The sequence below is a fragment of the Chenopodium album genome, chromosome 21 (genome assembly GCF_948465745.1).
Source record: "Chenopodium album chromosome 21, dcCheAlbu1.1, whole genome shotgun sequence".
Classification (NCBI taxonomy): Eukaryota; Viridiplantae; Streptophyta; class Magnoliopsida; order Caryophyllales; family Amaranthaceae; genus Chenopodium; species Chenopodium album.
In genome coordinates this window covers 38437505-38463554 of record NC_137854.1, presented here as the reverse complement: position 1 = coordinate 38463554, position 26050 = coordinate 38437505, and the positions used below count along the sequence as shown (strand labels likewise).

At 34.9% G+C, this 26050-nt stretch overlaps 3 protein-coding genes across 3 annotated transcripts; 2 read left to right on the top strand and 1 right to left on the bottom strand.

Moving 5' to 3' along the window:
* Positions 1-405: 405 nt before the first annotated feature.
* Positions 406-17327, top strand: LOC145602168 (calmodulin-binding transcription activator 4-like). The gene is made up of 13 exons (XM_081658335.1): positions 406-728; positions 2903-3028; positions 3114-3229; positions 3894-3982; positions 5103-5148; positions 6916-7348; positions 10746-10897; positions 11627-11711; positions 11832-12034; positions 12434-13107; positions 14396-14972; positions 15339-15635; positions 16774-17327. The coding sequence occupies exons 1-13, from the start codon at positions 719-721 to the stop codon at positions 16876-16878; spliced, it is 2913 nt and encodes a 970-aa protein (XP_081514461.1). The 5' UTR covers positions 406-718; the 3' UTR covers positions 16879-17327.
* Positions 17328-18812: 1485 nt separating this feature from the next.
* On the top strand, positions 18813-21523 carry LOC145602868 (uncharacterized). The gene is made up of 2 exons (XM_081659020.1): positions 18813-19162; positions 20948-21523. Exons 1-2 carry the CDS (start codon positions 19010-19012, stop codon positions 21413-21415), a joined length of 621 nt encoding a protein of 206 aa, XP_081515146.1. The 5' UTR covers positions 18813-19009; the 3' UTR covers positions 21416-21523.
* Positions 21524-22273: 750 nt separating this feature from the next.
* Positions 22274-24661, bottom strand: LOC145601135 (nuclear transport factor 2B). The gene is made up of 2 exons (XM_081657080.1): positions 24240-24661; positions 22274-22617 (listed from the first exon to the last, which is right to left on the bottom strand). The coding sequence occupies exons 1-2, from the start codon at positions 24531-24533 to the stop codon at positions 22543-22545; spliced, it is 369 nt and encodes a 122-aa protein (XP_081513206.1). The 5' UTR covers positions 24534-24661; the 3' UTR covers positions 22274-22542.
* Positions 24662-26050: the final 1389 nt, after the last annotated feature.

Sequence of the window (26050 nt, the reverse complement as noted above, 5' to 3'; positions counted from 1 at the left end):
CTCAAGTCCTTATCATGGTTTTTTTTTTTTTTTTTTTTTTTTTTTTGTTGTTGACAAGAGCAAATCATGGTTTGATATGTACAAGCATAATGGATATCTTAGCTTGTTATTTGTTCTTGATTTGACTTTTATTTATGGTTGTATCTTATCAAGCTAATTAATTCGTAGGTTATTCTTTTTCTCAAGTATTACAGTAGAAAATTACAATTCAAGTATCGATATTTACATTTTATTATTCTTCTTTTTCAATAAAATTCTTTAAGTCGATGACGTAACACTACTTACACAAATGCATTTTAAACAGGCTTTTGATTTTCTTATTATGTTCCACGATCACGACAACATAACACAACTTACACAAGTGCGCTCTAATTGACAAACAACTTCAAAAAAAAAAAAAAAAAAAAAAAAAAAACTCATGTTGTAATCATGTCCATTTTTTTTTTTAACTTTATTTACATAATCACTCTCTTTCTCTTTAATCACTCCACGAAATTTCTCAGGAAGTCTACTAATCAGTATCACCCAACAACTTTCTTCCTCCAGTCAATCTATCTCCTACCCAGTTTCCATTTCTTTGATTTCTCTTCAATTTACAAAAGATCTGCAATTTTAGTCAACGGGTTTTCAATTTTACTTCCATTTTTTTCTGAATGAAAACACAAATTTATACTCAGCTTCTGTGTTGAATTTGATCGTTTGGGGTTGATTCATAGTCATGCAGTCTGGTAAGCTTTCTGCTATCTTCAATTTATTCACATTTCTTATAATTTGTGCGAATTGCATGTTTTTCTATATGTTGTTGCTCTAGTTATGGATTGTTATAGTGAATTTGTGGGAATTTTATGAAATTAGAGATTTAAAAATTGATTTTATCGTGTAAAGTTACATTCTTTTGGTGTAATTTTGTTTATTTATGGGTGAAAACATTAAAAAATTCCCGCATAATATAGCGTTATAACCTAAAAATATACATGTACTTCGTATATGTTAGGAATTTGGGAATACAGAAAAAAAAATGCTCAAAAAAAAGATTGGGGGTTTGAGTGATTTATTATTTTTATTGGAAGACGCTCTTCAATTCCGTGAAGTTTGATCTTTAAAGGAGAAGTGTTGCAACTCATTTGAAGCAGAGGAAATATAATAATGTAAATAGTTTTGGGTTTATTATTGTCAATTTGTGTAGGAGTATTATGAATTGGATGCAGGTAGGTTGATGGAGACTTTTTGGAATTAAAGAAAATTTGATGTTGGTAGATTGATTGTGTACGATGATTGTAATATTTTTTTGATTTCCGAAATTCAAATTAGCTGTTAGTTTGCATTCCTAGAGAGAGCTTCACTTCCTAAGAAATGCGTAAGGAGAGAGGGGGGGGGGGGGGGGGGGGGGTGGGGGGGGTGGGGGGTGACGGGTTGATGGGGATGGTAAACTACTTTTTCTCCGTTTTGTGGCAAGTAAAACTTTCTACTGAACGTCTTATGCTTATGTCTACTAACAAATCTTCGAGTTATTATAGTGTATTCTTTTTCTAAATATCATAACCTTATGTTCATTATTCAAAGAATCCTGTCATCGTTAATATGGGACTTATGATTACTTCTTTTTCCAAGAAGATCATTCTCATAGTCAGGCCCGGCCCGGCCCGGTTCTTAGGGTGTGCTGGGTGAGCAACTGCACACAAAAGTTAATAAGGCCTCATATCAATTTAAGAATATAACAAATAAGCTAGCATTATTATTGATAATCTCTGTAGGTAGCTCAATGGTCAGATGCTAGAGAATATTTAAAAGTGGTTCAAGGTTCGATGATTGTTGTGAGCTTCACTCTTTAATTTTTGTTTTTTGGTTGACACAGTTTAAATTGAATGGGGGCCCATTTATTTAACGCACAGGGCCTCCGTATACTTTGGGACGGCCCTGGTTATAGTATAAGGTTTTTTTCGGTGGCGAATCAGATGGTACCGTTCCTTTTAATGTGAAAAGATAATGTAGGTCAAAGATGTGTCTCAAAGGCTTATATTTGTCAATTGGGAGTCATTTAGTTGACATACTGTGACATATAAACGTGTACATCTCCAGAAGTAGAAACTTGAAACTGTTTAGTTGACAGGAACACGAGTACAACTTTGTGCGAAGTTCTATTTTCTACAAGGGTTAGCTGTTTACCTAGCCCCTTTGAGAAAGTGGAACTTCATGCTTAGTTGACTTCCCAGATTTAGGCACTGTATAAGGCGATGAGAATTTGGCTACTACTTTGTGGGGCTTACAATGTCAATATTTTTGGGAAGTGACCTGTATGTATCCACTTTACATGGGACATATAGGTGCAAAGTTTAATCTAAACAAATATCCTTATATTTCTGGGGCATTTGCTATAGTTTCAGCATAACAGCAAACCCATGTCGAATTTGTCAATGTATTTGCCCATCTTTTTCATCTTAGACAGCATTCACTTAGTGCAAGTGGGTGAGAAGTGGATTTTTGAGCAGCCCTTCTCAAAGCCAAGTAGCTTTTAAAATTTGGGATGCTTAGTAAGGATTTTCCAAGTTTGTTTGAAAATAAGTAATTTGAAGGAGACCTAGACTAACAATTAGCTGTCTTTACCCTTGTCTCATGGTCAAGTACATCTTTGAAAGCTTTGGCATAGAGGAAATATGAGAGGCAACTGTACCAGCTGTTTATTTGTTCAAAATTTAGAGATTAGTGATTTTCTTCACTTTTCCAAATTAGGCTAATGACTTTCGGATGAATCTCCTGAAACATTTGGCATTAGATATTGTTGTTTGGACTATGGATTTTGTTGGTCATTTAGATATCAAGCAATCAACTTAATTGCAGCCGTTCTGATTGGATGTTGAATGAGCTACTGGTGGACACTTATATGTCTTGTTTGTACTTTCAGGATTTGATATAAAAGAACTACTACAAGCAGCTCAGACACGTTGGCTAAAACCTGCGGAAGTGCTGTTCATTTTACAGAATCATGAAAACTACAAGATAACTGAGGAAGCTCCTCAAAAGCCATCTAGTAAGCTCTACTGTAACTGTATCAGTGCAATTATTTTTTTTTAATAAATTGTTTGACCTGACTGTACTGATGTTAATTTGGACAGGTGGTTCTATATTTCTTTTCAACAAGAGGGTTCTTAGGTTTTTTCGGAAAGATGGCCATAATTGGCGAAAGAAAAAGGATGGCAGAACTGTTGGGGAAGCACATGAGCGTCTCAAGGTTTGCTTTGGTTGGTTGTGATTTTTTTTTTTTGTTGATGAAACTAGTTGCTGTGTACCTTTTCTTCATCTGGAAATTATGCTAAAAGTTTTTGTTGAAATTGTGAAACACTGAATTATATGGAGAATGAGCAACCTCCTCATGTAGGTGAAGCAAGAATCAACTGCTAGTCTGCTACATTCAGAAATCATATGCTGGGTTTGAGTCTTTGAGAGGTCATCAGAGAGGCTATGTTTTTCTCTCGATGACTTTATTAATGAGGGAATGAAAAAAAGATTTGCTTCAATGAAAAAATCCTTACACTCTCTCCGTCCCCAAATAGAATTCCCTTTTTCTTTTCACTCATTTATAAGAAGGTGAATAAAATAATAAGATAGTGGGCTTTGTTTGATCAAAGGTGAATAAAATTAACAAGATTATGGGATTTGATTGATTAAATGGAGCGTATAGAATATGATAGTGGGGTTTGGTTGTTTAAAAGGAGAGTAAAAAAAACAAGGGCAAATGATGGTGAGCCTTGGGTTACCACCCCTAGACTTTAATTAAGCTGGTTATCATCCACAATTACTACTGTAGTATATATTTTTGAGCATGTGCTTAGTTTCAAGATGCATCTGTCTGTGTTCTAGAAATTAGAGGCTTAAATGTCCATTTGTTTGGCTAGGTTGGAAATTCTGAAGCTTTAAATTGCTACTATGCGCACGGAGAGGATAATCCGAAATTTCAACGGCGTAGTTATTGGATGTTGGACCGGTGAGTCCACTTGAATTTTCTGATGTTCTGATCTCTTTTCCATGCATGCGCTGCAGATTTCATTTTAGAAATAGAGCCAACCATCTCAGTTAGACATCTGTTTAGTTCACCTAGAAATAAATTTACCAATTATCCCGGGGAAGCCCCTCAAGGAATTATGTCCAATTTAGCCTTTCCTTGTATAGAAGTAGAGCTGGCAATCCTGACCCGACCCAAATGACTCGAATATGAAGCCGACCCGACCCATACCCGACCTGAAGTGGAGGTAACCCGAACTTGACCCGGTACCCGAATTGACCGACTCTAAAGTAACAGATACTCAAAATAACCTAATTAACTAATTTAGGGCTTAATTACTTTACCCGAATAAACAATTATCGAAATAAACTAAACCAAATCGAACTAGTTTTCCCACTTATATTTTAGTGACTTTATTGCTAGAGGAAAAATTTTCCCACTATTTTTAAATCAAACATTCAAATTATTTGGAATGAGAAGGAGTTTTCCCACAATTTTTTTTAGTGAAGTTACTTTTACTTTTAGAGGGACGAATTTCCCACTACTAAAATATCAAGTGTTCAAGTTAAGTGTTTGATTAAATATGGAGGTAGTTATTTCTCTTAATTTTTCAATCCTAACTTTTCAATATTATATTTTTTTTTTTATTTTTCATAAAAAAACGATCAACAACCTTATAAATAATTTTATATCTGAATATCTCACTATATAAATATAAAAATGATCAACCCGAATTTGACCCGACATTTGGACCCAAAGACTGACCTGAACTCGACATATAGTGCTGACCCAATATCCGACCCGAATAACCATTGACCCGACCCGAAACCTGAATTGACCCAACCCGAATGACCCGTTTGCCAGGTCTAGGTTGAATTACCTAAGTGGGTATTAATTGGGTAGATAAGCTCTGATAATTTGCTGTATCAAATAAGTGACATATTTTAACAAAAGAATAGGTTTTTTTTTTTTTTTTTTTTTTTTTTGCTTGTAAAAGACTAAAAGAGTTATCCACTGGTACCAATGGTACTACCAGTTGAGCTTAGTGATGATCATGCATAAGTACTCACTTTGTCTTATAATATATGCTCTTTTTTTGTAGGGAGTATGAGCACATTGTTCTTGTTCATTACAGAGAGATCACAGAGGTAAGTCAAGAAGCATGATGTACTCAATTCAATTTTTTCCTAACTATTGCCAATGTCAGTTCTTGATTCTTTCTAGGCACCAGTACAATGACTTGCTCATAATGTGTTTAGATTCTCTATAATCTGAACATGTGAATGTTGTTGACCAGTCATAGCCCATTTTCCTGACTGTTTATAAATTCGTTGTTTGAACTTGAGAAGTTTTATAAATCTTTTGATGACCCTGACATCTTGGCACAGTGGGGTTTGAAAACTTCCAAGGTCTCGTATTCTGCTAAATGGCTTTTCCTTATTTGTTTCTGGTGCTGATGGCTCTTCCAAATTTGTACCATGCTCTGGGTTTGACAGTTGTGTCTAGACTCTAGAATCAAGATGGAACTTTCTTGCATCAAGTTTTTTCACGGCTTTGGTGGATAAACAATTATATATCATTTTATCTAGTTAAATTTTTTTATTTTTTTAAAAAAATTATTATTATTATTATTATTATTATTATTATTATTATTATTATTTTATTTTATATGTTATCATCAGAAAAGCCATTTGACATCTACAATGAACATAATTCATCAAAGAAAGAAAGTTTAAACTACTATCATAAATATTACATCTATAACTGCTAATAAATGTTCATACTCTAGCACAGCTATATATGCCCATGGGTTCTGTCTTCCCATAAAACAGTTTGCATGGCTACATCCTTTATAAGTTAAAGACCTGCAGTACATGCAATAATTGAATGAAATGAGATACTTATATAGTAGATTAATCGTATATCATAACCTTTACAAACCAATTTCTGAAAAATTTTCATTTCGAAACAATATGAGAAGCAAAGAAAACTCAATCACTAGTTAGACCTAACAACACTCAAGAGAAGAGATACTCTCACAAATGGGGAGACCTATTATTTATATGAACTAAACCTAAATATAGAAAATATTATTGAGACCAAATACGAAAAGGGGCTTATCACCGAACAATAGCTGATGGATGCCTGAACAAATAACTGTATGTGAGGTAAGACACAGTAAAAGGAGGCTCTCTTTCTTTCTTTTGGTACTTCACTATTCCCTCTGTTTCTTTTTGATATTACTAGCTGGAATCAGGGTAGAAACGAATGCAATCCCCATGTGCTACTCCATTTCTTTGAATCTTAGAAGTATTCTCTTTGTTAGAATCTTATCAAAAGTAATTAAGTAACCTCATGTGCTACCTTCTTTTCTAGAAAAGGATGTAGTGGCTTCATGAGTGGAACATATTGGGCTACATTGTGGAAAAAAATAAATCTATGAAGACAATTTGAGAATACAAAATTGTCATAAATATGAAACGGAGGAAAACTAATTTAAGAACTTGGTTCAATCCAGTAAACTAGCATTGGTATGGTATAAAGACATTTGATATTGCATTGATGGTTGAAAAGTGGCCTATACCTATGTAGATATTATAGTTTACTTTTAACATACGAACGTTTAACATGACATTTTAATGGATAATAAAAATTAGGTGTCCGTAAACTTTGGATTAAATGGAGGATTCAGATATCTTGTTTCTTCTTAAGGAGCTGATGCCCCCAACCCCCAATATTGATAACTCCAGACCCCTGTAATTGTCTGCAGGATGAAATATCAAAAATTAGCTGTATCCTGTAAGCCAAGGCTTGGGTGTGGACTACACGCTCTCAGTTAAAACCTTTTCTTTTTTTTTTTTTTTGAAAAAAGTTAAAGCTACTTTTATACAAGCCCTTTCATTTATATGTTGCAGGGGAAGCTTAGTTCTGGATCTGTTGCAGACTTGTCACCGGGAACATCTTCGACATACAGTCAGAGCCCCAGCGCATACACTATGCAAAACCCAGGATCGTCTTGTTTGAGTGACTTTCATGGATCATACCAGAGTCATGCGAGCCCTGGATCCATAGAAGTCAGTTCAGATACAGCTGCGAGGAAAGGAATTGACTACTTAAATGGGTCAAACATAACTGAAGATATGAGTATGTTGCCTGAGAGTGAGGTTAGCCAGGCTCTACGAAGACTAGAGGTGCAACTGAGCTTGGATGATGACATCCTCAAAGAATATACTCCAGTTGATGATCAAGGTGGAGATGCAGACATATATAAAACGCTGGATGATCAATATGACAGTCAGTATGCTGGAGTGTCGTCTAATTCAAATGTTTTATCACAATACGACTCAGGTACAAACTTTTCTTATGTGAATTCATATTTGATTTCCTTTCAGGCTGTTTTGTGTCATATAATATGTTTAGACTACTGCAGCAAGGCTTTTCTGGCCTTCTCTTAGATCATGAATATAGGCTTTTGCACCAAAAATCAAATGACAAGAGCTTTGGTTGGGCTATTTGGGCCCTCCTTTGGTACATGCTAAGTTGATAGTTAAGAGACAAATGTATGGTTTCCAGTGGTCTTTTGGGGGTCTATATATAGGAAGCACTTCGTCCTCAATCATTTTCATGTATGAGAAATTGAAATCCTCTTAAATTAAAGGATACTATACACAAATTTCAATTAATATTATGATTTATACTTATACAATAGTGGATATAGAAGGTGTTTCTCGGGCTCAGAAAAAGTTTGGAATCATATACCCACTATTTAGTCGCACACATAAAAGCTGTGTCCTTAGTTATTAGATGGTTTAAACCACTCAACTACTCTACTCAAGTAGCATCCTGTGGTCACATGGAGTCAATGGGAAGCACTTAGCCAACTATCGTTTGTACTATCAGAACACAATTTTGGATCTATTATGTAAAGGATTTCCAAAACTATAGTGGATGCATGAGGTGTCTCTTAGGTTGTTCGGAACCTTTTATGCAACTATCTATCTCAGTGCCGGCTCATAGCATGAGCACAATGACTTAGGGCTCCCACTTTGATGGGCCCCACATCCTTTGTTTTTTTTTTTTTTTTTTTGGAAAAAAGTCTAATTGATATGTTATTTAAAAAATAATTAAAAAAAGCAAAGCAAAAAAAAAAAAAATATATATGTATATATATATATATATATGTGTGTGTGTGTGTGTGTGTGTGTGTGTGTGTATATGTGTGTGTGTGTGTGTGTGTGTGTGTGTGTGTGTGTGTGTGTGTGTATGTATGTATATATATATATATATATGTGTGTGTGTGTGTGTGTGTGTGTGTGTGTGTGTGTGTGTGTGTGTATGTGTGTGTGTGTGTGTGTGTGTGTGTGTGTGTGTATATGTATATATATAGTATGTGTGTGTGTGTGTGTGTGTGTGTGTATATGTATATATATAGTATATATGTATATGTATATATATAGTATATATGTATATGTATATTTGTATATATATAGTATATATGTATATATATGTATATTTGTACATATATAGTACATATATAGTATATGTATATATATATATATATATATATATATATATATATATATATATATATATATATATATATATATATATGGGAAATTCTCATTGGTGAACTCCAACTTATTTAAATTACAAGTGGTGAACAATCTTAAATTTAATTATCTTTGGTGAACCTTAATTAGAATGACTAAGTCATTGGTAACCTTAATTATAATATAATCTGATTATAATGACACATATACATATACATATATATATACTTTGATATATTTTAGGTGTCATTCAAGCTTCTGTAGAAAAATAAACATAAAATAAGTGTCGTTCAAGTTTTTTTTCTACGTCTCTCGCCTTATTTACTTTCCATTTCTCACCTCCCAATTTTTATAACTATTTCCCTAGAAATTATTCACCGAACCTATATAATTTTTTAAAAAAAATTATGAAGCATAAGAGAAAAGATGAGTTGGATTGTGAAAACATTAAATAATAAGTTAGCAAAAGGGTGAGTTAGCCCAATCTCAAATGACTATAATGTTTTTGTAATTTCGGTAAAGTTTTAATTTATAATTCCTTTATGAAATACAACTCCATTGTTTAGGGACTCTTTTTAGTTTTCCCTATGAGCTACGAAAGTATTCGAGACGGCACTGATCTATCTTTCAAAGGCACGTAATGGCCTTGTGTTAATGACTAGAGATGTATCCTTTACGGGCTAAGTTAAGGTAAAGTAGATGATTCCAACCACTCTAGTGGCCGCATAGGATCTCATGGAGTCATGGGAAGCACCTCATCCTCAATCCTTTTTTACTTTCGATAAATTTGAATATAATGTAAAATTGTAAGCTATATAATGCATAATTGGATCAATTTTAGAAAAAAAATAAAAAAAATTTACACCTTTGGTTATCAATGTCTTTACTTTTGTGAAAAAAATTATGAAAATTTGATATTTTGAAAGTACATCTTGAAAATAATCTAAGAAGATCTTACATGATCGTAATCATGTTTGTAATTATATAATTTTTCTACTCCCTAAATATTGCAACATTGAGAGGGGGGGGGGGGGGGGGGGTTGGTCATGGTGGTGGTGGTGTTAAGCTATGTTACATGGACCCAGAGTTTACGTGTCAGATACGGTAAGTTCTAAAATTTTAGGACACGGGGACTCTGTCGATATTTGGACACGGGTACGAGGACACGTCAATTCGTCAATATAAACAAATTATATATTATAAAAGCTTTAAATTTTTCATTATGTCTACCCTTATTTTTTAAAATTTTGATTTTTTCCTTGGTGAATTCTCCAAATAAATGACAATCTTCTTCTCTCCATCTTCTCTATGTCAATGGTGGTAAGTTTTTCTTTCATGTTTCTTCTCTTTTTTCCTCTCCTCTCTTAGGCCCCGTTCTCTTCACCTTAATTTTGCTGAACCGAAATTATTTTTACTAAACTTAAATTATTTTTACTGAACTTAAATTAATTTTACTTAACTGAAATTATTTTTGTTGAACTGAAATTATTTTTACTGATTTTCTATTATAATTCTTCTTTAAAAAAACCGAATTTTACTGACTGAACTTATTTTTGCTGAGCTGAAATTATTTTTTTAAGATGAAGAAAACAGGGCCTTAATATAAGTGTCCGAGTGCGCAGTGGAGGATCAGGCACGTGTCCCGTGTACGTGTCCGTGAAGTGTCGTGTCAACACGAACACTTTGCGATATGAGCCGTGTCCGATTAACATAGGTGTTAAGCACCTCAACACACATTTTCCTTCAATATATTTTATATAAGAAAAGTTGATATTATAGAAGTATATGTTTTTTTTTTTTGTTTTTTTTTTTGGTGTTTCACCCGGTTCACCCTTTGGGCTAATCCTGATTTAGAGATTTGTTCTGGGTGGTTAGGTTTCAGCCCCCTCCCAATTGCTTTATGGGGGATCGAACATTATAGAAGTATATGTGATGGTTATATGAGAAAAGTTTGGAACTATTATAACGGAGGAAGTTGTTTAGTAAAAACAAAACTTGTCTTGCAACAAAATAGTTAGAAATTATTCCACCAAATTTAGACCTTTAAGGTGTAAAGTTTATGTCTAGGAGCTTATGATGCAAATCTTGTTATTTTGCACATATTGGTGAATAGCTGTATGAATGCTGTGTCAAAGCTGAAGTTCACTAGATTGATAGATGCAGTAATTAGTCACTGAAATTTATTTGATTTTTAGGTGGCAATGAAGTGCATCGCCATGTTACTCCTGACATGGCACAAAGTATTGAGAATAATGATTCTTTATACTGGAATGATGTCTTTGATACGTCCAAGAATCCCCTTAATCAGAAGGCAGAAGGGGAGAAATCATACATTGTAATTGCAAATGTAAGTTCATTGGTATGTAAGATGATTGTCTTTTCATTTACACGTCTTTTTGAATTATATTCTGCATACTTTTTTTTAAAAAAATAAAAAATAAATAAATAAAAATTAAAAAAAAAAAAAAAATCTTTTTTAGGTGAGATTCGAGAAGTGTGATTGATGGTTTCTGAGCCATGGCCTGAGTTGTTCAAAGCTGTAGATATGATGCAACCTTAGTAACACCTTCTGCATTAGGTTGTAATTACAGTATGACTAAAAGTAGTTATGCAGGAAAGTACAATGATGTTGTTGATTACTCACTTACTCAATCCAGGCATGTTGAAATGGGTTTTCATCAATTTTGCTGTTTTTATACTAATTTGAACTGATATAAAACACTTGACTTGACCATCATTCATAAAACTACTATAATCATATAGGCCATGATATGTTTTCATTTAACTAATGGATTAACTATGTTATGGCAACTGGATAGAAAATTCCTTGGTCATAACTTATTGCATTTTTTTGTTGTTTTTATTCTTTAAAGGGGAGGAGGGTGTGTAAATTTGTTTCCTTATACTCTGCGCAGTGGAGAGGTACAAGTTACATTAATGCAGTATGTGATCATGTGCAGTCACTCATTATTATTTTATTATCTTTCTTTGCCACTAATATGCTGGAGGATATCAGCTTAAGCATGGATCATATTGTCTGTTAATTTACACATTTCTGGGAATTATCACATGCCAGGGAAATGAACCATCTTCCTCTGCGGGGCGAAATGAGCAAGAAAGCCATCAACCTCAAGATTATGAGGCATATATTGCTCAAAAATGTAATCTTTCTTTTAACTCTCAAATTTGTAAAGGTCCCTCCTATGGATCTTAATTCATTATAGAGCGTGAATAAGTATTTCTCTTTAACAGTCGCTTTTTATTTACAATTGATGAAATAGGGACTGAAGCTGCCAAGGATACCGATATCTTAGCTTGTTCCTCTTCAATATATTCCTCCACCCCAAAGTTTCCGACCATGTTGCTTGATCCAAATATCGGATTATCTCTTGACACTGATGTAGGCTTGACAATTGCTAAGGAGCAGAGATTTACCATTCGAGAGATATCTCCAGAATGGGGATTTACTGATGAATCTACTAAGGTACTTTTGAGGCTGTCATGATATCTTCTTCAATGCTAATGACAATTTGACCTGGAGATGTCACTTATTTGTGCTTTATAATCATAGTGTTGCATGAAGCTGGAAAACTGGTATCTATTGGTTTCTGGAATGCTGCATATTAATATCTTGCTCCCCTTATTTTCTCTGTTTTCCTCTTGTTTTTATAGTAGGTTAGGGAGTCGTGTGTGTATGGCAGTATTTCATATCTTTGCTTGTAGTGATTCTGTTGATTATAGCTATATATATTCTCAGATTGATTTGTCAATCATGCATTGTCAATCATGCGGTTTTTATTTTCTGATCAATCAGTCAATCAATCAAGGCCTTAATCCCATAACAATGGGGTCGGCTAACATCAGTTTTTATTTTCTGATGCAGGTCATTATTATTGGGTCTTTTCTCAGTGATCCGTCACAATCTGAGTGGCTTTGCATGTTTGGTGATGTTGAAGTTCCACTACAAATTGTCCAGAATGGTGTCCTTAGTTGCCAGGCTCCTCCACATTCATCAGGAAAGGTGACCCTCTGCATCACTTCTGGGAATCGAGAGTCCTGCAGTGAGATTAGAGAGTTTGAGTACCGTGATAAGCTTACTACTTGTGTACATTGCAATAAACATGAAGGAGAAACAACTAGAAGTACAGATGAGATGTTGTTACTCGTCCGATTGGTACAGATGATTCTCTCAAATCCACCTGCCCAACATGGAGAAAACAATGAATTGGGATTTGATAAACAAAAGATTGATAGTGATATGTGGAATCAAATCATCGAAGGTCTCCTGGTCGATGGTGCTTCTTCAAGTGACACTCTTGATTGGGTGTTGCAACAACTTCTGAAGGACAAATTGCAGCTATGGCTTTCCTCCAGATCCATGGAAGGAAGGGAACGCGGTGACTGTTTCTTGTCAAGAAAGGAACAAGGAGTAATTCATATGATTGCTGGGTTGGGATATGAGTGGGCTTTGAACCCAGTTTTGGGATGTGGAGTTGGCATAAATTTTCGTGATATCAATGGTTGGACTGCCCTACACTGGGCTGCTAGATTTGGAAGGTAAGCCTCACTTTCTTGGCCCACTGTAACACTTTCATAAACAGTGTTCTTAAATGCTCCTTTTTTTCAAAATGTCAAAATTGGTTTATTCTAAAGATATGGATTTGACTATGGAGCTTAGGATTGACTGCAATTTATATGTTATCATTCACTTCCGTTATAATTTAAGGTTTTTCTCTGTTAGGGCTTAGGGGTGACATTCGACCAAATGTGTATACTGTATTTGTGGATAAATTCTAGAAATAGCAATTGGCTGTATAATTTTTTTATTTTATTTTATTGTTGTTTATTTTGGGGGTGGGGGGGGGGGGGGGGTGTGTGGGTTGGGGAAGAGGGTTGAAAGGGGAATGTTTATAGGTTATGCATATACAATCGTACTAAATATTGGAGGCTTTTGTTATGGAAAGTAAACTTCTTTGCCTCAATCTGAAATAAATTTTAGCAAAGTCTTTCTTACTCTTTTTCTCTTTTTTTTTTTTTTTTTTTTTTTTTTGGACTATATCAGTACCTTAGAATTCGATCAGGTAATTAGAATTCTAGCCTCAGCACACAGGTTGATGTGTTAATATTTTTGCTTCCACTAGGAATTTTTTTTTTTTTTTTTTTTTTTTTTTTTTTTTTTGACGAGAACTAGGAATTGGTATCTTAATAATACATGGTTCAATCTTAGAATCCTAAGCTGAAAGGCTTGACGACTTAAACTCTCATGAGGTTGGAAGCTTCTTCCACCAAGCTATTTTCAAAGTGCTTGTTGGGAACTTCATACCATTATGAGTGTCTTTACTAATTTTGTGAGATGACTGACGCAATTTGGCGAACCCTTCAAGGTAAGCTTTTAGCTATGAAAAGAAATAGCCAAAATCTACTTTCCTAACTTTTCTTATGATGCTGTAGGAATAAGGACAAGTTATGTTGTCACCATATGCTTGAGTAGGGTCTGAGATTAAGTCCTTAAATCTACAAAGAGCTTTCATATCTTTTTCTGTGTTTTGGTTATAGAATAGGTTAGATTCTCTCTGGTGCTCGAGATGTGTAATTGTGTGTGCCACTCTTACTTTTTCAAGCCAGATTGCCATGCGCCCATGCGCCGATCTGGAATTTCTTTTTCTAATAATCTCATAAAGGAGCCCCTTGTTAGGAATGTCATTGTGGAACAGTATATGAGAATTAAGGATTGGAAACTTTCAGTTTTATTGTTATATTTATTTATGCTTACTATATCAAACTGTTGGACTAAAATACTTTCGAATATTGTGCAATGACATAAGACAAATTGTTTCTGTGACAGGGAAAAAATGGTTGCTGCTCTTATTGCTTTGGGGGCATCAGCTGTGGCATTGACGGATCCCAGTAAACATGATCCAACTGGTAGAAATGCTGCATACATTGCTGAGGCAAGTGGGCACAAGGGACTCGCTGGTTATTTGTCAGAATTGTCGCTAACTAGCCATCTTTCATCCCTCAACCTGGAAGAAAGTGAACTCTCCAAAGGCTCTGCTAATGTTGAGGCTGAATTAACTATTAATAACCTTTCAGAGGAGAACATTAACTCAACTGATCAGGATCAACTTTCACTAAAACACACCTTGGCAGCAGTTAGGAATGCAGCTCAGGCTGCCGCACGCATCCAAGCAGCTTTTCGTGCCCATTCCTTCAAAAAGAGGCAACATAGGCCTAGCTCGGAAGTTGCTTCTGATCTAGACGAGTATGGTTTCACTATAAATGATATTCAGGGCCTTTCAAAATTGGCATTTCACAATTTGCATGACCATCAAAAGGCTGCATTATCTATTCAAAAGAACTATCGGGGTTGGAAAGGCCGGAAAGACTTTCTGACTTTGCGCCAAAAAGTTGTGAAGATACAGGTACACATCTGCTTTCACTTCATGGCATGAGATTTAAGCTCTTCCTTTCTACATTGTCATCTATACGGAAAACCTACTGTCCTACTGTATAATTCTGTGGAATTAGTTATTAGTTATACTGATAATACAGTATTTCTTTAACTGTCCCCTCACCATTTCTCCACATCGTCATTCTTGCTCTCATTCTTTCTCATTCCCTTCTCTTTCAAGTACGAGTAGATGGTGAGGCTCAACTTGTGACCTCAACGTCTCAAGAGGAGTTCTCCACCATTTTTGTCAAGCTTACTTGGTTAGAGCTGGAACTACATTTACAATTAATTCTAATGTATATGCCTTGAGAATTATTATATCCTCTGCTATTGGCAGGCACATGTGAGAGGTTATCAGGTTCGAAAGAAGTACAAGGTTATTTGTTGGGCAGTTGGTATTCTAGATAAGGTTATACTGCGTTGGCGCCGCAAAGGAGTTGGTTTGCGAGGATTTAGACCTGAGACGGATTGTGTTGACGAAGACGAAGATGATGACGACATTATTAAGGTCTTCCGGAAAGAAAAGGTGAATGTTGCTATTGATGAGGCTGTCACAAGAGTGCTATCCATGGTTGAATCTCCAGAAGCCCGCCAACAATATCTTCGCATGCTTGGAAGATCTCAAGAAGCCATGGTAATAAAACTAATAAAAATGCTGAATATCATATTGATGTCTTATGTATTCTCACATATATTAGCTGTGAAATTTTGCTGCTGTCATTATGGCCTCATTTTCCGAAACAATTTTTTTTTATCCATTGCTTCCTCAGCCTAGTAGCCTACCATCAAAATGAAGGCATTGCTTATACTTTGTCCTAGGTTCTTGCGGATGATTTTATGTTTGTGATTGCTCCTGTACTTCCGAATCTCATAATAAGCTATTGATCCTTTATGGGGGAACCAATGCTAGGCTGGAAAATTAGTAAAATTTCCAATTAGAGAATGAGCATATAATGAAGTTTAGTGAGACATCACATAGATTAGAAAGCTGGTGAAATTTGAAACGTGGAGGGGGTGGGGGAGGGGAACGAAGTCTCAGCTCAGTTCAAAACTTAAAACTTAAGTTTGTTGGATCTGAATTTTGCAGTTCAAATTGATCATGTACTCTGGTTCTAGCCACCAGGTTGAGGTTGAGCAGTTTAGGTGTGGATGTGTAGTTCAAGCTTGAGCTCATTTGGATTACATTAGTTTATACTTCGTATTATGCAATATAAGCCTTTTTTTTTTTTTTTTTTTTTTTTGTTATTTTAAATGTTATATGGGAAGGTTGTACTGACTACAAGCCTTATGGCTTATGGTGAAAACTAAAAGTACATCTCAACCGTTTGATTAGCTTGATATATGGCTTATATTACCCCTCCACTGAAATAACTACTGGAGAACCATTCATTGTTCACAATTTTCCTCACTCTAAAATTCCCCAACTAAACATGCACTATCCTCTGACTTCTTTTGAGCAACTATGCCCTAAGGTGTGACCTCATTGCTGACTAGCTGTTTGTCTGCACACCAAGCTTCTCTCTTGCAAAAACTTCGTTGTTCAAGCAGGTGTTAAGTGAGCTTAAAACTTGTTCTTTTTGGTATCTTGCACAGAAACTGTTCAGAATTATGGATGGAGTAATATTCAATGTAGTTAACCTTATTATTATTTTCCTGTTATTCAGTAGTTGCAGTTTTCTATATTTTACGAGGACTCTCTGTCTGAAAAGAAACTTGCGAAGGTCCACTGGTTCAACTTGTATATGGCTCTGAATCTATTCATTTTATTGCAGGCTGAGGTCCAACTCCTAACAAGCTCAGGGGCTTCAGGGTCCCAAGATGGTGTCTCCAGCATGGACAATGATGATATCCTCACCTTCCTTGAAAGTTCTGGTTAATTCACCTTTGTAGGTACAAGATTGGTCTAACTCAAGCTACTAGATTGGTTTGGATTCAGCATTAGTTTACTCTGGTCTCGTCAAGGTATATATATTGAACAGGATAGCCGTCGTTTTGTGCGCTGTTTCAAGTCATCTAGATATCAATTACATATACAAAATTTTACAGCTACCCATGGTTAGTATATGGGTTATTACTGCTCAGGATATTCATAAGTTGATGTAAATGTTTGTAAATAATATGGTTTATTTTGGGAATTTGGGTCAAATGCATTCTCATTCACCTGGCACTGGCTAGTGAACTGAGTTTGCATATGACAGTTTGAGAAGAGTGCTGTAATATGTGCTCCAGAGCTTTCTATTCATCTCTATACCTTGTCGAATCTGATCATATTGAATGTCTTACCATAGCACTTGCATGATATAATACTAAGTGTTTTACGACATTACTAGCTTGTACAATTGAATGCCACTTCAAATTATGTGTTTGCCTTTTCCTTTAAAAAAACAAAATGTTTGCTTAGAATTGATAAAATAAAGGTACAGTTCCGTCTCAAATTTAAGTTGCAGTGCAACTCAATTCCAGAAATCACGACACATACTTGGTCCTCAGGCCAACCTTCCTCATGTGGCTTCATCTCCCTAGTAGTCGATGCAGTATGGAATAATGGAAGGGTTCTAAAACGAGAAAGCCAGGCGAATGGGGAGTTGCTATTTCATGTGCAGCAGAAATGCAGGGTAGGCCTTCATCCTGAAGGGGAGGAGCTGAATTTTTGCCAAACCGTACTGCAGGCATAGAGTTATGATAAATTGGATGGACGAGTTGGCCAATGCAGTAGAACGCAATAGATCCTCAAGACAGGCTGCTTAGATGCAACGAGCCAATGAGAGCAATATGAACTGGAAACACACCCAATGGCAGGCAAACCAAGTTCAAGACATCAGAAACTTAGCTAAGCAAATGCGAATAGATTTCTATATACGAGTATTTCCTTTGTTTTCTTTTACTTAACATGTATTCCTCTTTAGGAAGTTTCCTACACCTCAGGCAACTGGAGAAGTCCATACTCTTCTGTCCGGGCAAGGAAAGGGAATATCCTTTAAACTTTTTATTATTTGAATGTCGACAAAACAGTATAAAAAACAAACACAAGCATGCAATAAAAACATCATCCCCACTCACTGATGAAAATGATGCCACGATTTTTTTTTTTTTAATTTTTTTTTTTTTCACAAAAGCAAAATGATGCCCCGATTAAAATCAGTAAAATGCTTTTCTAAAACCTTCATTTTGAATTTAAAACTCTAGAGAATTCGACTTTAAATTATGTGTTCTATCCTTTTTCTTTTTATTTAAATAGAATATGTGTTCTACCCTAAAAAAAAAAAGGTGGCCATGAAAGGCTAAATCTAACAACTCTCCAATAAATTTCATCTCAGGTGAACTCTAACTAAATTGGATAATTAAAGTATAGAAGGTGTCCAACCGATAAAGTATTCATCGTCCTTTGTGACTTTTTAAAAATTCGTTGTATATTGTCACATTTGTGAATTTATATCATTTATTTATTTCATAACAAAATCTCTCTTTGTTTAAAAATAGGGTAATGTAATATGTAGCCCTTAGGGCAATATATAAGCATTAAATCGGTGTAGTTAATGTTAATTTTTTTTCTCAATTTTTCTCTTTTTAGCTTCTTATAAATAGCCGTAAAGGTTATGTTTATCATTTTCTTTAAAAATAACAATTGCATATAAATATATAATTATTAAATACATTGTTTATATTATTAATTATCTAATTAATGGTTGATATAGCTTAAGATCCCAATCTTATCTTTTTGTATGCAATTAAAGTTTTTTTTTATTCAAATGAGTCACAAGGGCAGTAATGATAAATAAAATCTAAATAGTGGAGTATAAAATACCAAAAATGGCAGTGTCTTGTTCTCTTGTCTAATTGAGTAAGAACTAAGAAGGAAGTAGTCAAATTACATCCGAAATGTATGAAATCTGTCAATTTTTACTCACAAAAAATACTTAAAAATCCTTCCCAATTAATCAAAATATCCTCAAAATTCTCAATTACACAATAATCCCCCATTACATAATAAATTAATCCTTACTAAAAATGGAAAGTTCAGCAATTACCAGCAAAAAAATTGATCAAATTCAGAAAACTATTCACCAATTTATTGAATCCAAACAATCATCAGCTACAGAAACTTCCACGGGAAACGACAGTGACGGCGAACGCCAGCTCCTCGTAAAACTGCTTTCTCAGGTACCAACAATTCAGATTTTTTATTGATATTTATATAATTTTTGCTATATTGTATTATATTTATGGAGTGTAATTTATATGAATTATAGTTTTTCTGATATGTATGTGATTATGTAAGTTTTTGTAATTCTGGGTTGATAAAGTGCAGTTAGATTAGAATTATGTGTGTGAAATGAATGGTATGAACTATGAAGTATGTGAAATAGTTTTTACTCGTTTGAAGATCCAATAGTGACATAATTACTCCATCGGTCCGGAATTAATAGTCATGTACACACGTAACATGTTACAAAAAAAGTTGTCACGTTTTCAAATAGATTTTAATTATGCTTATTATTATCGAACATACCATTTCACGAGTGGAGTGGTGGAGAGAATACTTCGTAATTTGATTGTGATATTGTGATAAATAGCCCATGTGTGACTGAGACTAGACTGTTAAGTTTGGACAGAGGTGTATTATTTAGTCAAATGATAGATATCGTTAAAACAAGGTGTTAATTTGTTACTTACTTAGCAGTACTTCCCATTTTTGTTCTTATGCTTCTATGTTTTGATTAATTGGTGTTAGTCGAGCACTCGAGCACAACTGAGTCAGCAGCGGCTGCTTGGCTGCTATGCAGTAGTGATATTCGTTACAAAGCTAGGATCGTGATGTGGTTGGGTTGATGTGTGACCGGAATGCTATGACTGGTTATTTGTACTAGAATGTGCCTGAGCTAAATGCTCTGAATTCATCAGTTGTACAGCTGAAGATAGGTTTTATGTGGTAGTCTGACTACTGAACTGTGCATATGATTAACTGTTTTTGCATCATCTGTCTGCTTTAAGTGAGCTTAGCAAGTTGAAATATCTAGATGATGATGGGATTTAATTGAAATTCAGATCATATTACCGGCCTATTTTGTGTGTTAGTGTACCATATATTCCTTATGATGCAGCGAGCCATTTCATCAATCTAGAATTAATGGACTTAAATTGTTTTTGTAAGTTGGTGATGTAGCAGGATGACAAATATTTGGGATAGCCGATAAGACACATAATGTAATAGAGTATCTAAACTGATTTACTCGAGACTTGAAGTAGGGTGGGATATGAAATGAATTATACAGTGTATATCTACATATCTGTACTTCATGTCCCTAATGATACCCCTTGACTTAAAGGTATAATTGGTGTCTGTTTAAGAATTGGTTAACTTCAAACCTTTTAATCCGAGCTTATATAATAGTCGAGATCCAAGGAGTGAACATAGTTGCAGTCTGTCCAATGTAGATTGTCGAGGCTTCTTTTCTGAAAAACAATATATCAATGCTTCTTGTCTTTCATGAACCTAGTGAAAGATGATAGTCTTACTATGTATGCTTAGTAAGCTGATAGGCTTGCAGAATCTGGATGATCCATTTGTGGTAGGAGATAGATAGGCTACCTAAATATAAGAACTTCTAGTTTACAGTCCTATTCCATGTTTTTGGTGCTGCACTGAATGTGTGCTAGAATTTCTAAAATCTTGTGGTCGTACTCGTACATGCTTACATGAATATATGATAGTACTTTTAGATGACTGTGGTCCTGTGGTGGTACATTATTGTGATGGTTATTCAAATAACTCTAGTAGTACTTAAGAGGCTTTGGGTAATTGTAATCTGCAAATTTTGCTGATTCTCGAGAACATATCAGTCTACATTCTTGTATTTGGAAGATTTTGCATACTATGTATAATGATAACTTCTGTCAAAAAAAAAAAACAGAGGCAATTTTAATTATTTGTTTTATTGCGAACAGTTGGAAACCATGAAAGAAGATGAAATTACCAACCAAAATGTACTATCGGGTGAGCCAAAGGAGGTACCTTCAAGTAGAGCCAGTGAAGAAGAAACAAAGAGCCGTGATGAAAGTGAGGCTTCTAAGAAAAACACAGCGGTTGAAGCAGAAGATGTGGTTAAAGAACTGAAAAAATTAAATAAACAGAACAGAACTACACATTGGTTACTTTCAGCTCTTATTGTTCTCACTGTTGCTTGGCAAGTCTCTGAGGTCTCTCTGTTACTAAAGCTAAAGTCTGGCTTTGCTAATCCATTTAAATCTCTTGGAAAAATGTTTACCGGAATGGTTAAACGCCGTGCATTTCAAGAGGAAGAAGCAGATGAAAGTTCTGTACTTGCTAAGGTAAATGGGAGAGAGACGGCTGAGAACCCTCTTAAACTTCCCAGCATGGATATTGCAGGATTGATAAATGGGGACGGGGAATGACAGTGTTGCAATTCCTTTTTTAACTTTCTCGCATTGGTTAAGTGTAAAGTTTTTCACTATGAACTGTGTTACAACATTTTCAAACAATAATTTGCTCAAAATAAACAATTGTATGCTTTTTTTTTTTTTTTTTAATATTTGATGATCAATAGTTCACTTCATTGGAATGGATTTATACTTCCTCCCATCCCATGGAACCCACTTACTCCTTAAGAGGTCATTTTTGAAATCATTCAGTGTTTTGAATTGTCATTGTAGCCGTTTTACATGCATATCCTTTCATTGATTTAAAGCCACCATGAACCTTTATGTGACTCCAATGGTCGTACACATTCCAAGCAACATTATCCTTTCATTGTTTAAAATCACATGTTTCCCTCCATTAAAAGGGATTGCCGCAAATTGGGCCATTGTATTCCCAACTCTATGAATTTGAATACAAGAAAAGAATCGAAACTCATAACATAAATTTTCTATCATTAGATCCAATGGGTTTAATGGATCTCAATCTCTTTCCTAAATGGCGTTCGTCAATGTGCACTCAAGCTCCACGCAAAGAAAAAAAAAAGTCTATGCACAAGTAATTTACAATAGGGAGCTGTCATTAGTATACCAAAGTGAGCTACCAAACCTGTCTTGTTAGCTTTCATGAATCAGGCAACGTCACCCCCCCCCCCCCCCCCCCCCCGCGCGGTCACACACACACTGACACCACTTTCTTATTTGAATTTGTGGCACGCTGCTACAGCCATATCCACAAAAACAATGCCAAAACAACAGCAGCCAAAGCACAAGTATGGGCACAGGCACACAAATGTATGTCGGAGAGATGGACAAACAGAAACAGAAGGGAAGCCATTTAAAAAATAGCTCTGGTATGTATTTTGAAGAATGGAGGTATTTGTTCAGCTTAACATCCAAAGACTGCCCATACAAATGCCAGAATCCAAACTTTTAAAGACAAATGTAAAAAGCAAATTTAGACAATGATTAAACATGACCAGCCAAAAATAATTCCAGTTTCCAACGAGTTATGTAACTACAACATAATAATCACCACTCTTGGACAATCAAAGACCACAAATTTCTTCGACCCTTGTTGACAAACTGAGCCCTTATCACTGTATCTAAGCATAGTTCAACCGGAATATGTCATTCTGCACGTAAAAGCTCCCCTGTGGTGTTGGCATCAAATGGAACATCTAGGCAGAAAAAAACATGAACAGTAGTGAGAACAAACAGGGCTTCAATGACCTCCAAGTGAAGGTTATACAATCTCCTATATTACCCATATAACAACATATCAAAACACTACTAAGAAAAAACTCAGAAGACAAAGAAAAAAGAGTTAACAGACAACATTCTATCGATGAGAGCAGCCATATGTACAGAGATTTTAGAAAGAAAAGAAGCTCTTTATGGAAACAGATTTGATAAGCTATTTAAGATTCAACAAATTTTCCTTAATGTAGAACTCAGATAAAATAGTCAAGAAACTGCCGTAGACACATTGGAGTTCCAACTCATAAAACAGAAACATTGAAAAATCTGAATGGTATTTCTGACTGATGAAATTTCATTTTTCAGATATAAATTTCAAGCTAAACAATAGCAGGTGAGAACACCACCATTTTTTTTACAGTCAATGAATTCCCTCATATATTATGAAATACCTTGAGTCTTTGCAAAATAACTACCCTTAATGATGATTCTTAAAATTGGTCAGATAAAAAGGCATGCAGTATCACAATAGGAAGCCACTGCTTCATAAGATTCTCTGATCGACAATAGAAGAGGACGCGTAGCTTTAACAGTAAACAACATTGAAATTATGCAGAATACTACAAATAACTGATCAAATCTTAAAGTTGTCCATCATATAGATAAAAGACCATCAAAGAGTCCTAGTCATTTTGTACAGATAGACAAGGATATTAGATCATAAATTCTGTAAACCTAATTACGCCAATTGTATCCTCCACATTCGATAAGCAGAAACAGTCACACCATTAATGTTCCAATTTGAAGGATCAAAATATCTTAAACAATCAAAAGCAGGGGACATTCCTAAATACAACAGAGCATTAAAATTATATTCAAGCCAAATGAGAAGGAAAATATTATTGAAGTAAATTAGTTGATTCAAAATGTTCAATTCTTACGTACGCCTCGGCTCTCTCCTTCGCCCTTCCTCTTCAACCTAGCCCCTAATGAACCTATTTACACCAACAGTACAGCATATGTTCTATACAGCCACAATCCAAAACACCACCAATCGATTCCAGGTACACAATCTTTACTCTATTCAAGCCAAATGAGAAGGAAAATATTATTGAAGTAAAGTAGTTGATTCAAAATGATCAACTTTTACATATGCATCGGCTCCTCTTCAACCTTGCCCCTAACGAACCTATATACACCAACAGTATAGCATATGCTCTATACAACCACAATCCAATACACTACCAATCGATTCCAGGTACACTGTACACAATCTTATCTATGGATTTTCTAACCCTAAGATTGCTCCAACAACCTCCGTATAAGTCTCGAACAGCTAAAAACCCTAATATCCAAAGCGTAGTCGATTGATCATCCAATCACCGTAACAATAACAGAAAATTCTCAGAAAATAAACATTAAACACACAGATCAAACATAATATCCTAAATAATTCACCAAATGAGTAAAAATAAGCAAAAAATTGACGAAAACATGCAGAAAACCCTAATTAATCGATTAAGCACAATCAAGAACAATCAAACAAACAAAAAAAGCGTATGATAAAGAAAATTAATGAAAAATGTAAGAATTACGGAATAACCTGACTGAATTTGAGAACATGTTGTTCGCCGGCGAGTTGGAGGTTACCAGAGACGAAAACAAGCATGCCGCCGGTGCCGGAAGGCTGACAATCGACGGTAGAGATGGAGTGTTGACACTGCTGAAAAGGAAGACCAGTGAGCTTAGCAGTAATGGCTTGAGTACCTTGAATCTTCTGGCCTTCGAAGGTCAACATGGATGAATCCTGGTACAAATTCGCTAATCCTGGACGATTAGTATCGAATGTGGAGTAGTAGTGTTCAACGAATGCCTTTGCTACTGCATCTGGATCCATTTTTGTGCCCTAATTTTGGTTATGGAGAAGTAGAGTTGTTGCTTTTCTCTCTCTTCTTCTCTCAGAAAATTGAAGATGAAGGGTGTGATTTCATTTGGGAGTGAAGGTGGTTTTATTTGGTGTGGGTAGCCTCAGATTTACGCCACTGGGAAAAGGGGGCAAATCAGTCGCGGATGAGGGGGGCGAAACAATAAATGCTTTGTAGAGGGCTTGTTCGGCAAAATTAGATTTTAAAAGGATTAAAGGTATACGGGTTGATTATTGTAAGTTTGTAACTAAGGGTGTAAATGAGTCGAGCCGAGCAATACCTTTTGCATGGTCAAGTTCATTTAACTTAGGCGAGTTCGAGCATGATCCCTAGCTTTCAAGCGAGCTCAAAAATCTGTTCAAATTCGGCTCATTTAGTACAATATATGTTCGTGAACAACTCATTTAATAAATGAGTTGATAAACGAGCAGTTTAGTTTTAAACGAACTTCTCTAATAAACGAGATTTTTCATTTTGGACAAAACTAGGTGGTACAATTAAATAAACAAAACTAAGTGGTACAATTAAATAAAATAAATAAATAAATATTAATTAAAAAAAAAAAAAACTTGAAGTGGTGATGTCAAAATTTACTACTTTACATGGATTTAGTATTATATACTCCTGGAGTACAATAAATCATGGTATTCCTTACACAATATGTTTGAGTTATTTTGCGTACACTTTATGTTATTTTACTTAAAATGTTGTGTTATTTTGTTACAACAATATGTTATTTACTTATTTACTTCAACCTCAATTCGTACTATTTTTAATTTACATAAAATAACATGTATGTAAATTGAATAATAATAAGTTCACATCAACATTAGCAGTGTTGAGTTTAAAGAAAATCGAACACTTCATGAGGTACTAAATTTCTTGACATAAATATATTTGAACCCTTAAATGGCTTCAAATCAATTGATTTCTAAGAAACCCAGAAAATTGGAAGAAGAAAAGAGGAGAGAGAAAGTGTCTTTGATTTAGAATAAGAGTAGTGAGAGGAAGAGAGAGAGTGAGCGTGAGAGGTTGATTTATGGGAAACCCAGAAAATTGGAAGAAGAAAGGAAGATAAAAGTGTGTGATTTTGATTTGTAGTAGCTGAGAAAGGAAGAGAGAGAGTGAGTGTGGGAGGAAAATAACTGAAAAAATTGAAAAAGCGAAATAACATACATTTATTTAACAATAACATTTATCTACACTGAAATAATAAGAAGTTAATATCAAAATAACATGAATTTATAAATCTGGAGTACCATGTGCATGGTACTCTAGGAGTAAGATAGAAATTGCGCTTTAGGTGGTGGTTTTTTTCAATTTTTTTTTTTTTAAAAAAAAGAAAAAGGAAATCTAAGTGAGGAAGAAATATTATCTCAATGCCCAACTAGCATAACTCGCATATTTTGACCCATGCTGGGCTTTAGGCCCAAGTGCCCAACTATTCTACAATCCCATAAATATTTTTTTCCATTTACATAGTCAAAGG

Excerpts from the sequence above, each read along its gene's own strand:
- LOC145602868 (XM_081659020.1), top strand. The coding sequence starts at position 19,010 with ATGGAAAGTTCAGCAATTACCAGCAAAAAAATTGATCAAATTCAGAAA. Across the intron at positions 19,163-20,947 it reads TCGTAAAACTGCTTTCTCAG|TTGGAAACCATGAAAGAAGA; the intron begins GTACCAACAATT and ends TATTGCGAACAG.
- LOC145601135 (XM_081657080.1), bottom strand. The coding sequence starts at position 24,533 with ATGGATCCAGATGCAGTAGCAAAGGCATTCGTTGAACACTACTACTCC. Across the intron at positions 22,618-24,239 it reads ATGTTCTCAAATTCAGTCAG|ATGTTCCATTTGATGCCAAC; the intron begins GTTATTCCGTAA and ends TTTTCTGCCTAG.
- LOC145602168 (XM_081658335.1), top strand. Across the intron at positions 3,029-3,113 it reads AGCTCCTCAAAAGCCATCTA|GTGGTTCTATATTTCTTTTC; the intron begins GTAAGCTCTACT and ends TAATTTGGACAG. Across the intron at positions 13,108-14,395 it reads TGGGCTGCTAGATTTGGAAG|GGAAAAAATGGTTGCTGCTC; the intron begins GTAAGCCTCACT and ends TTTCTGTGACAG.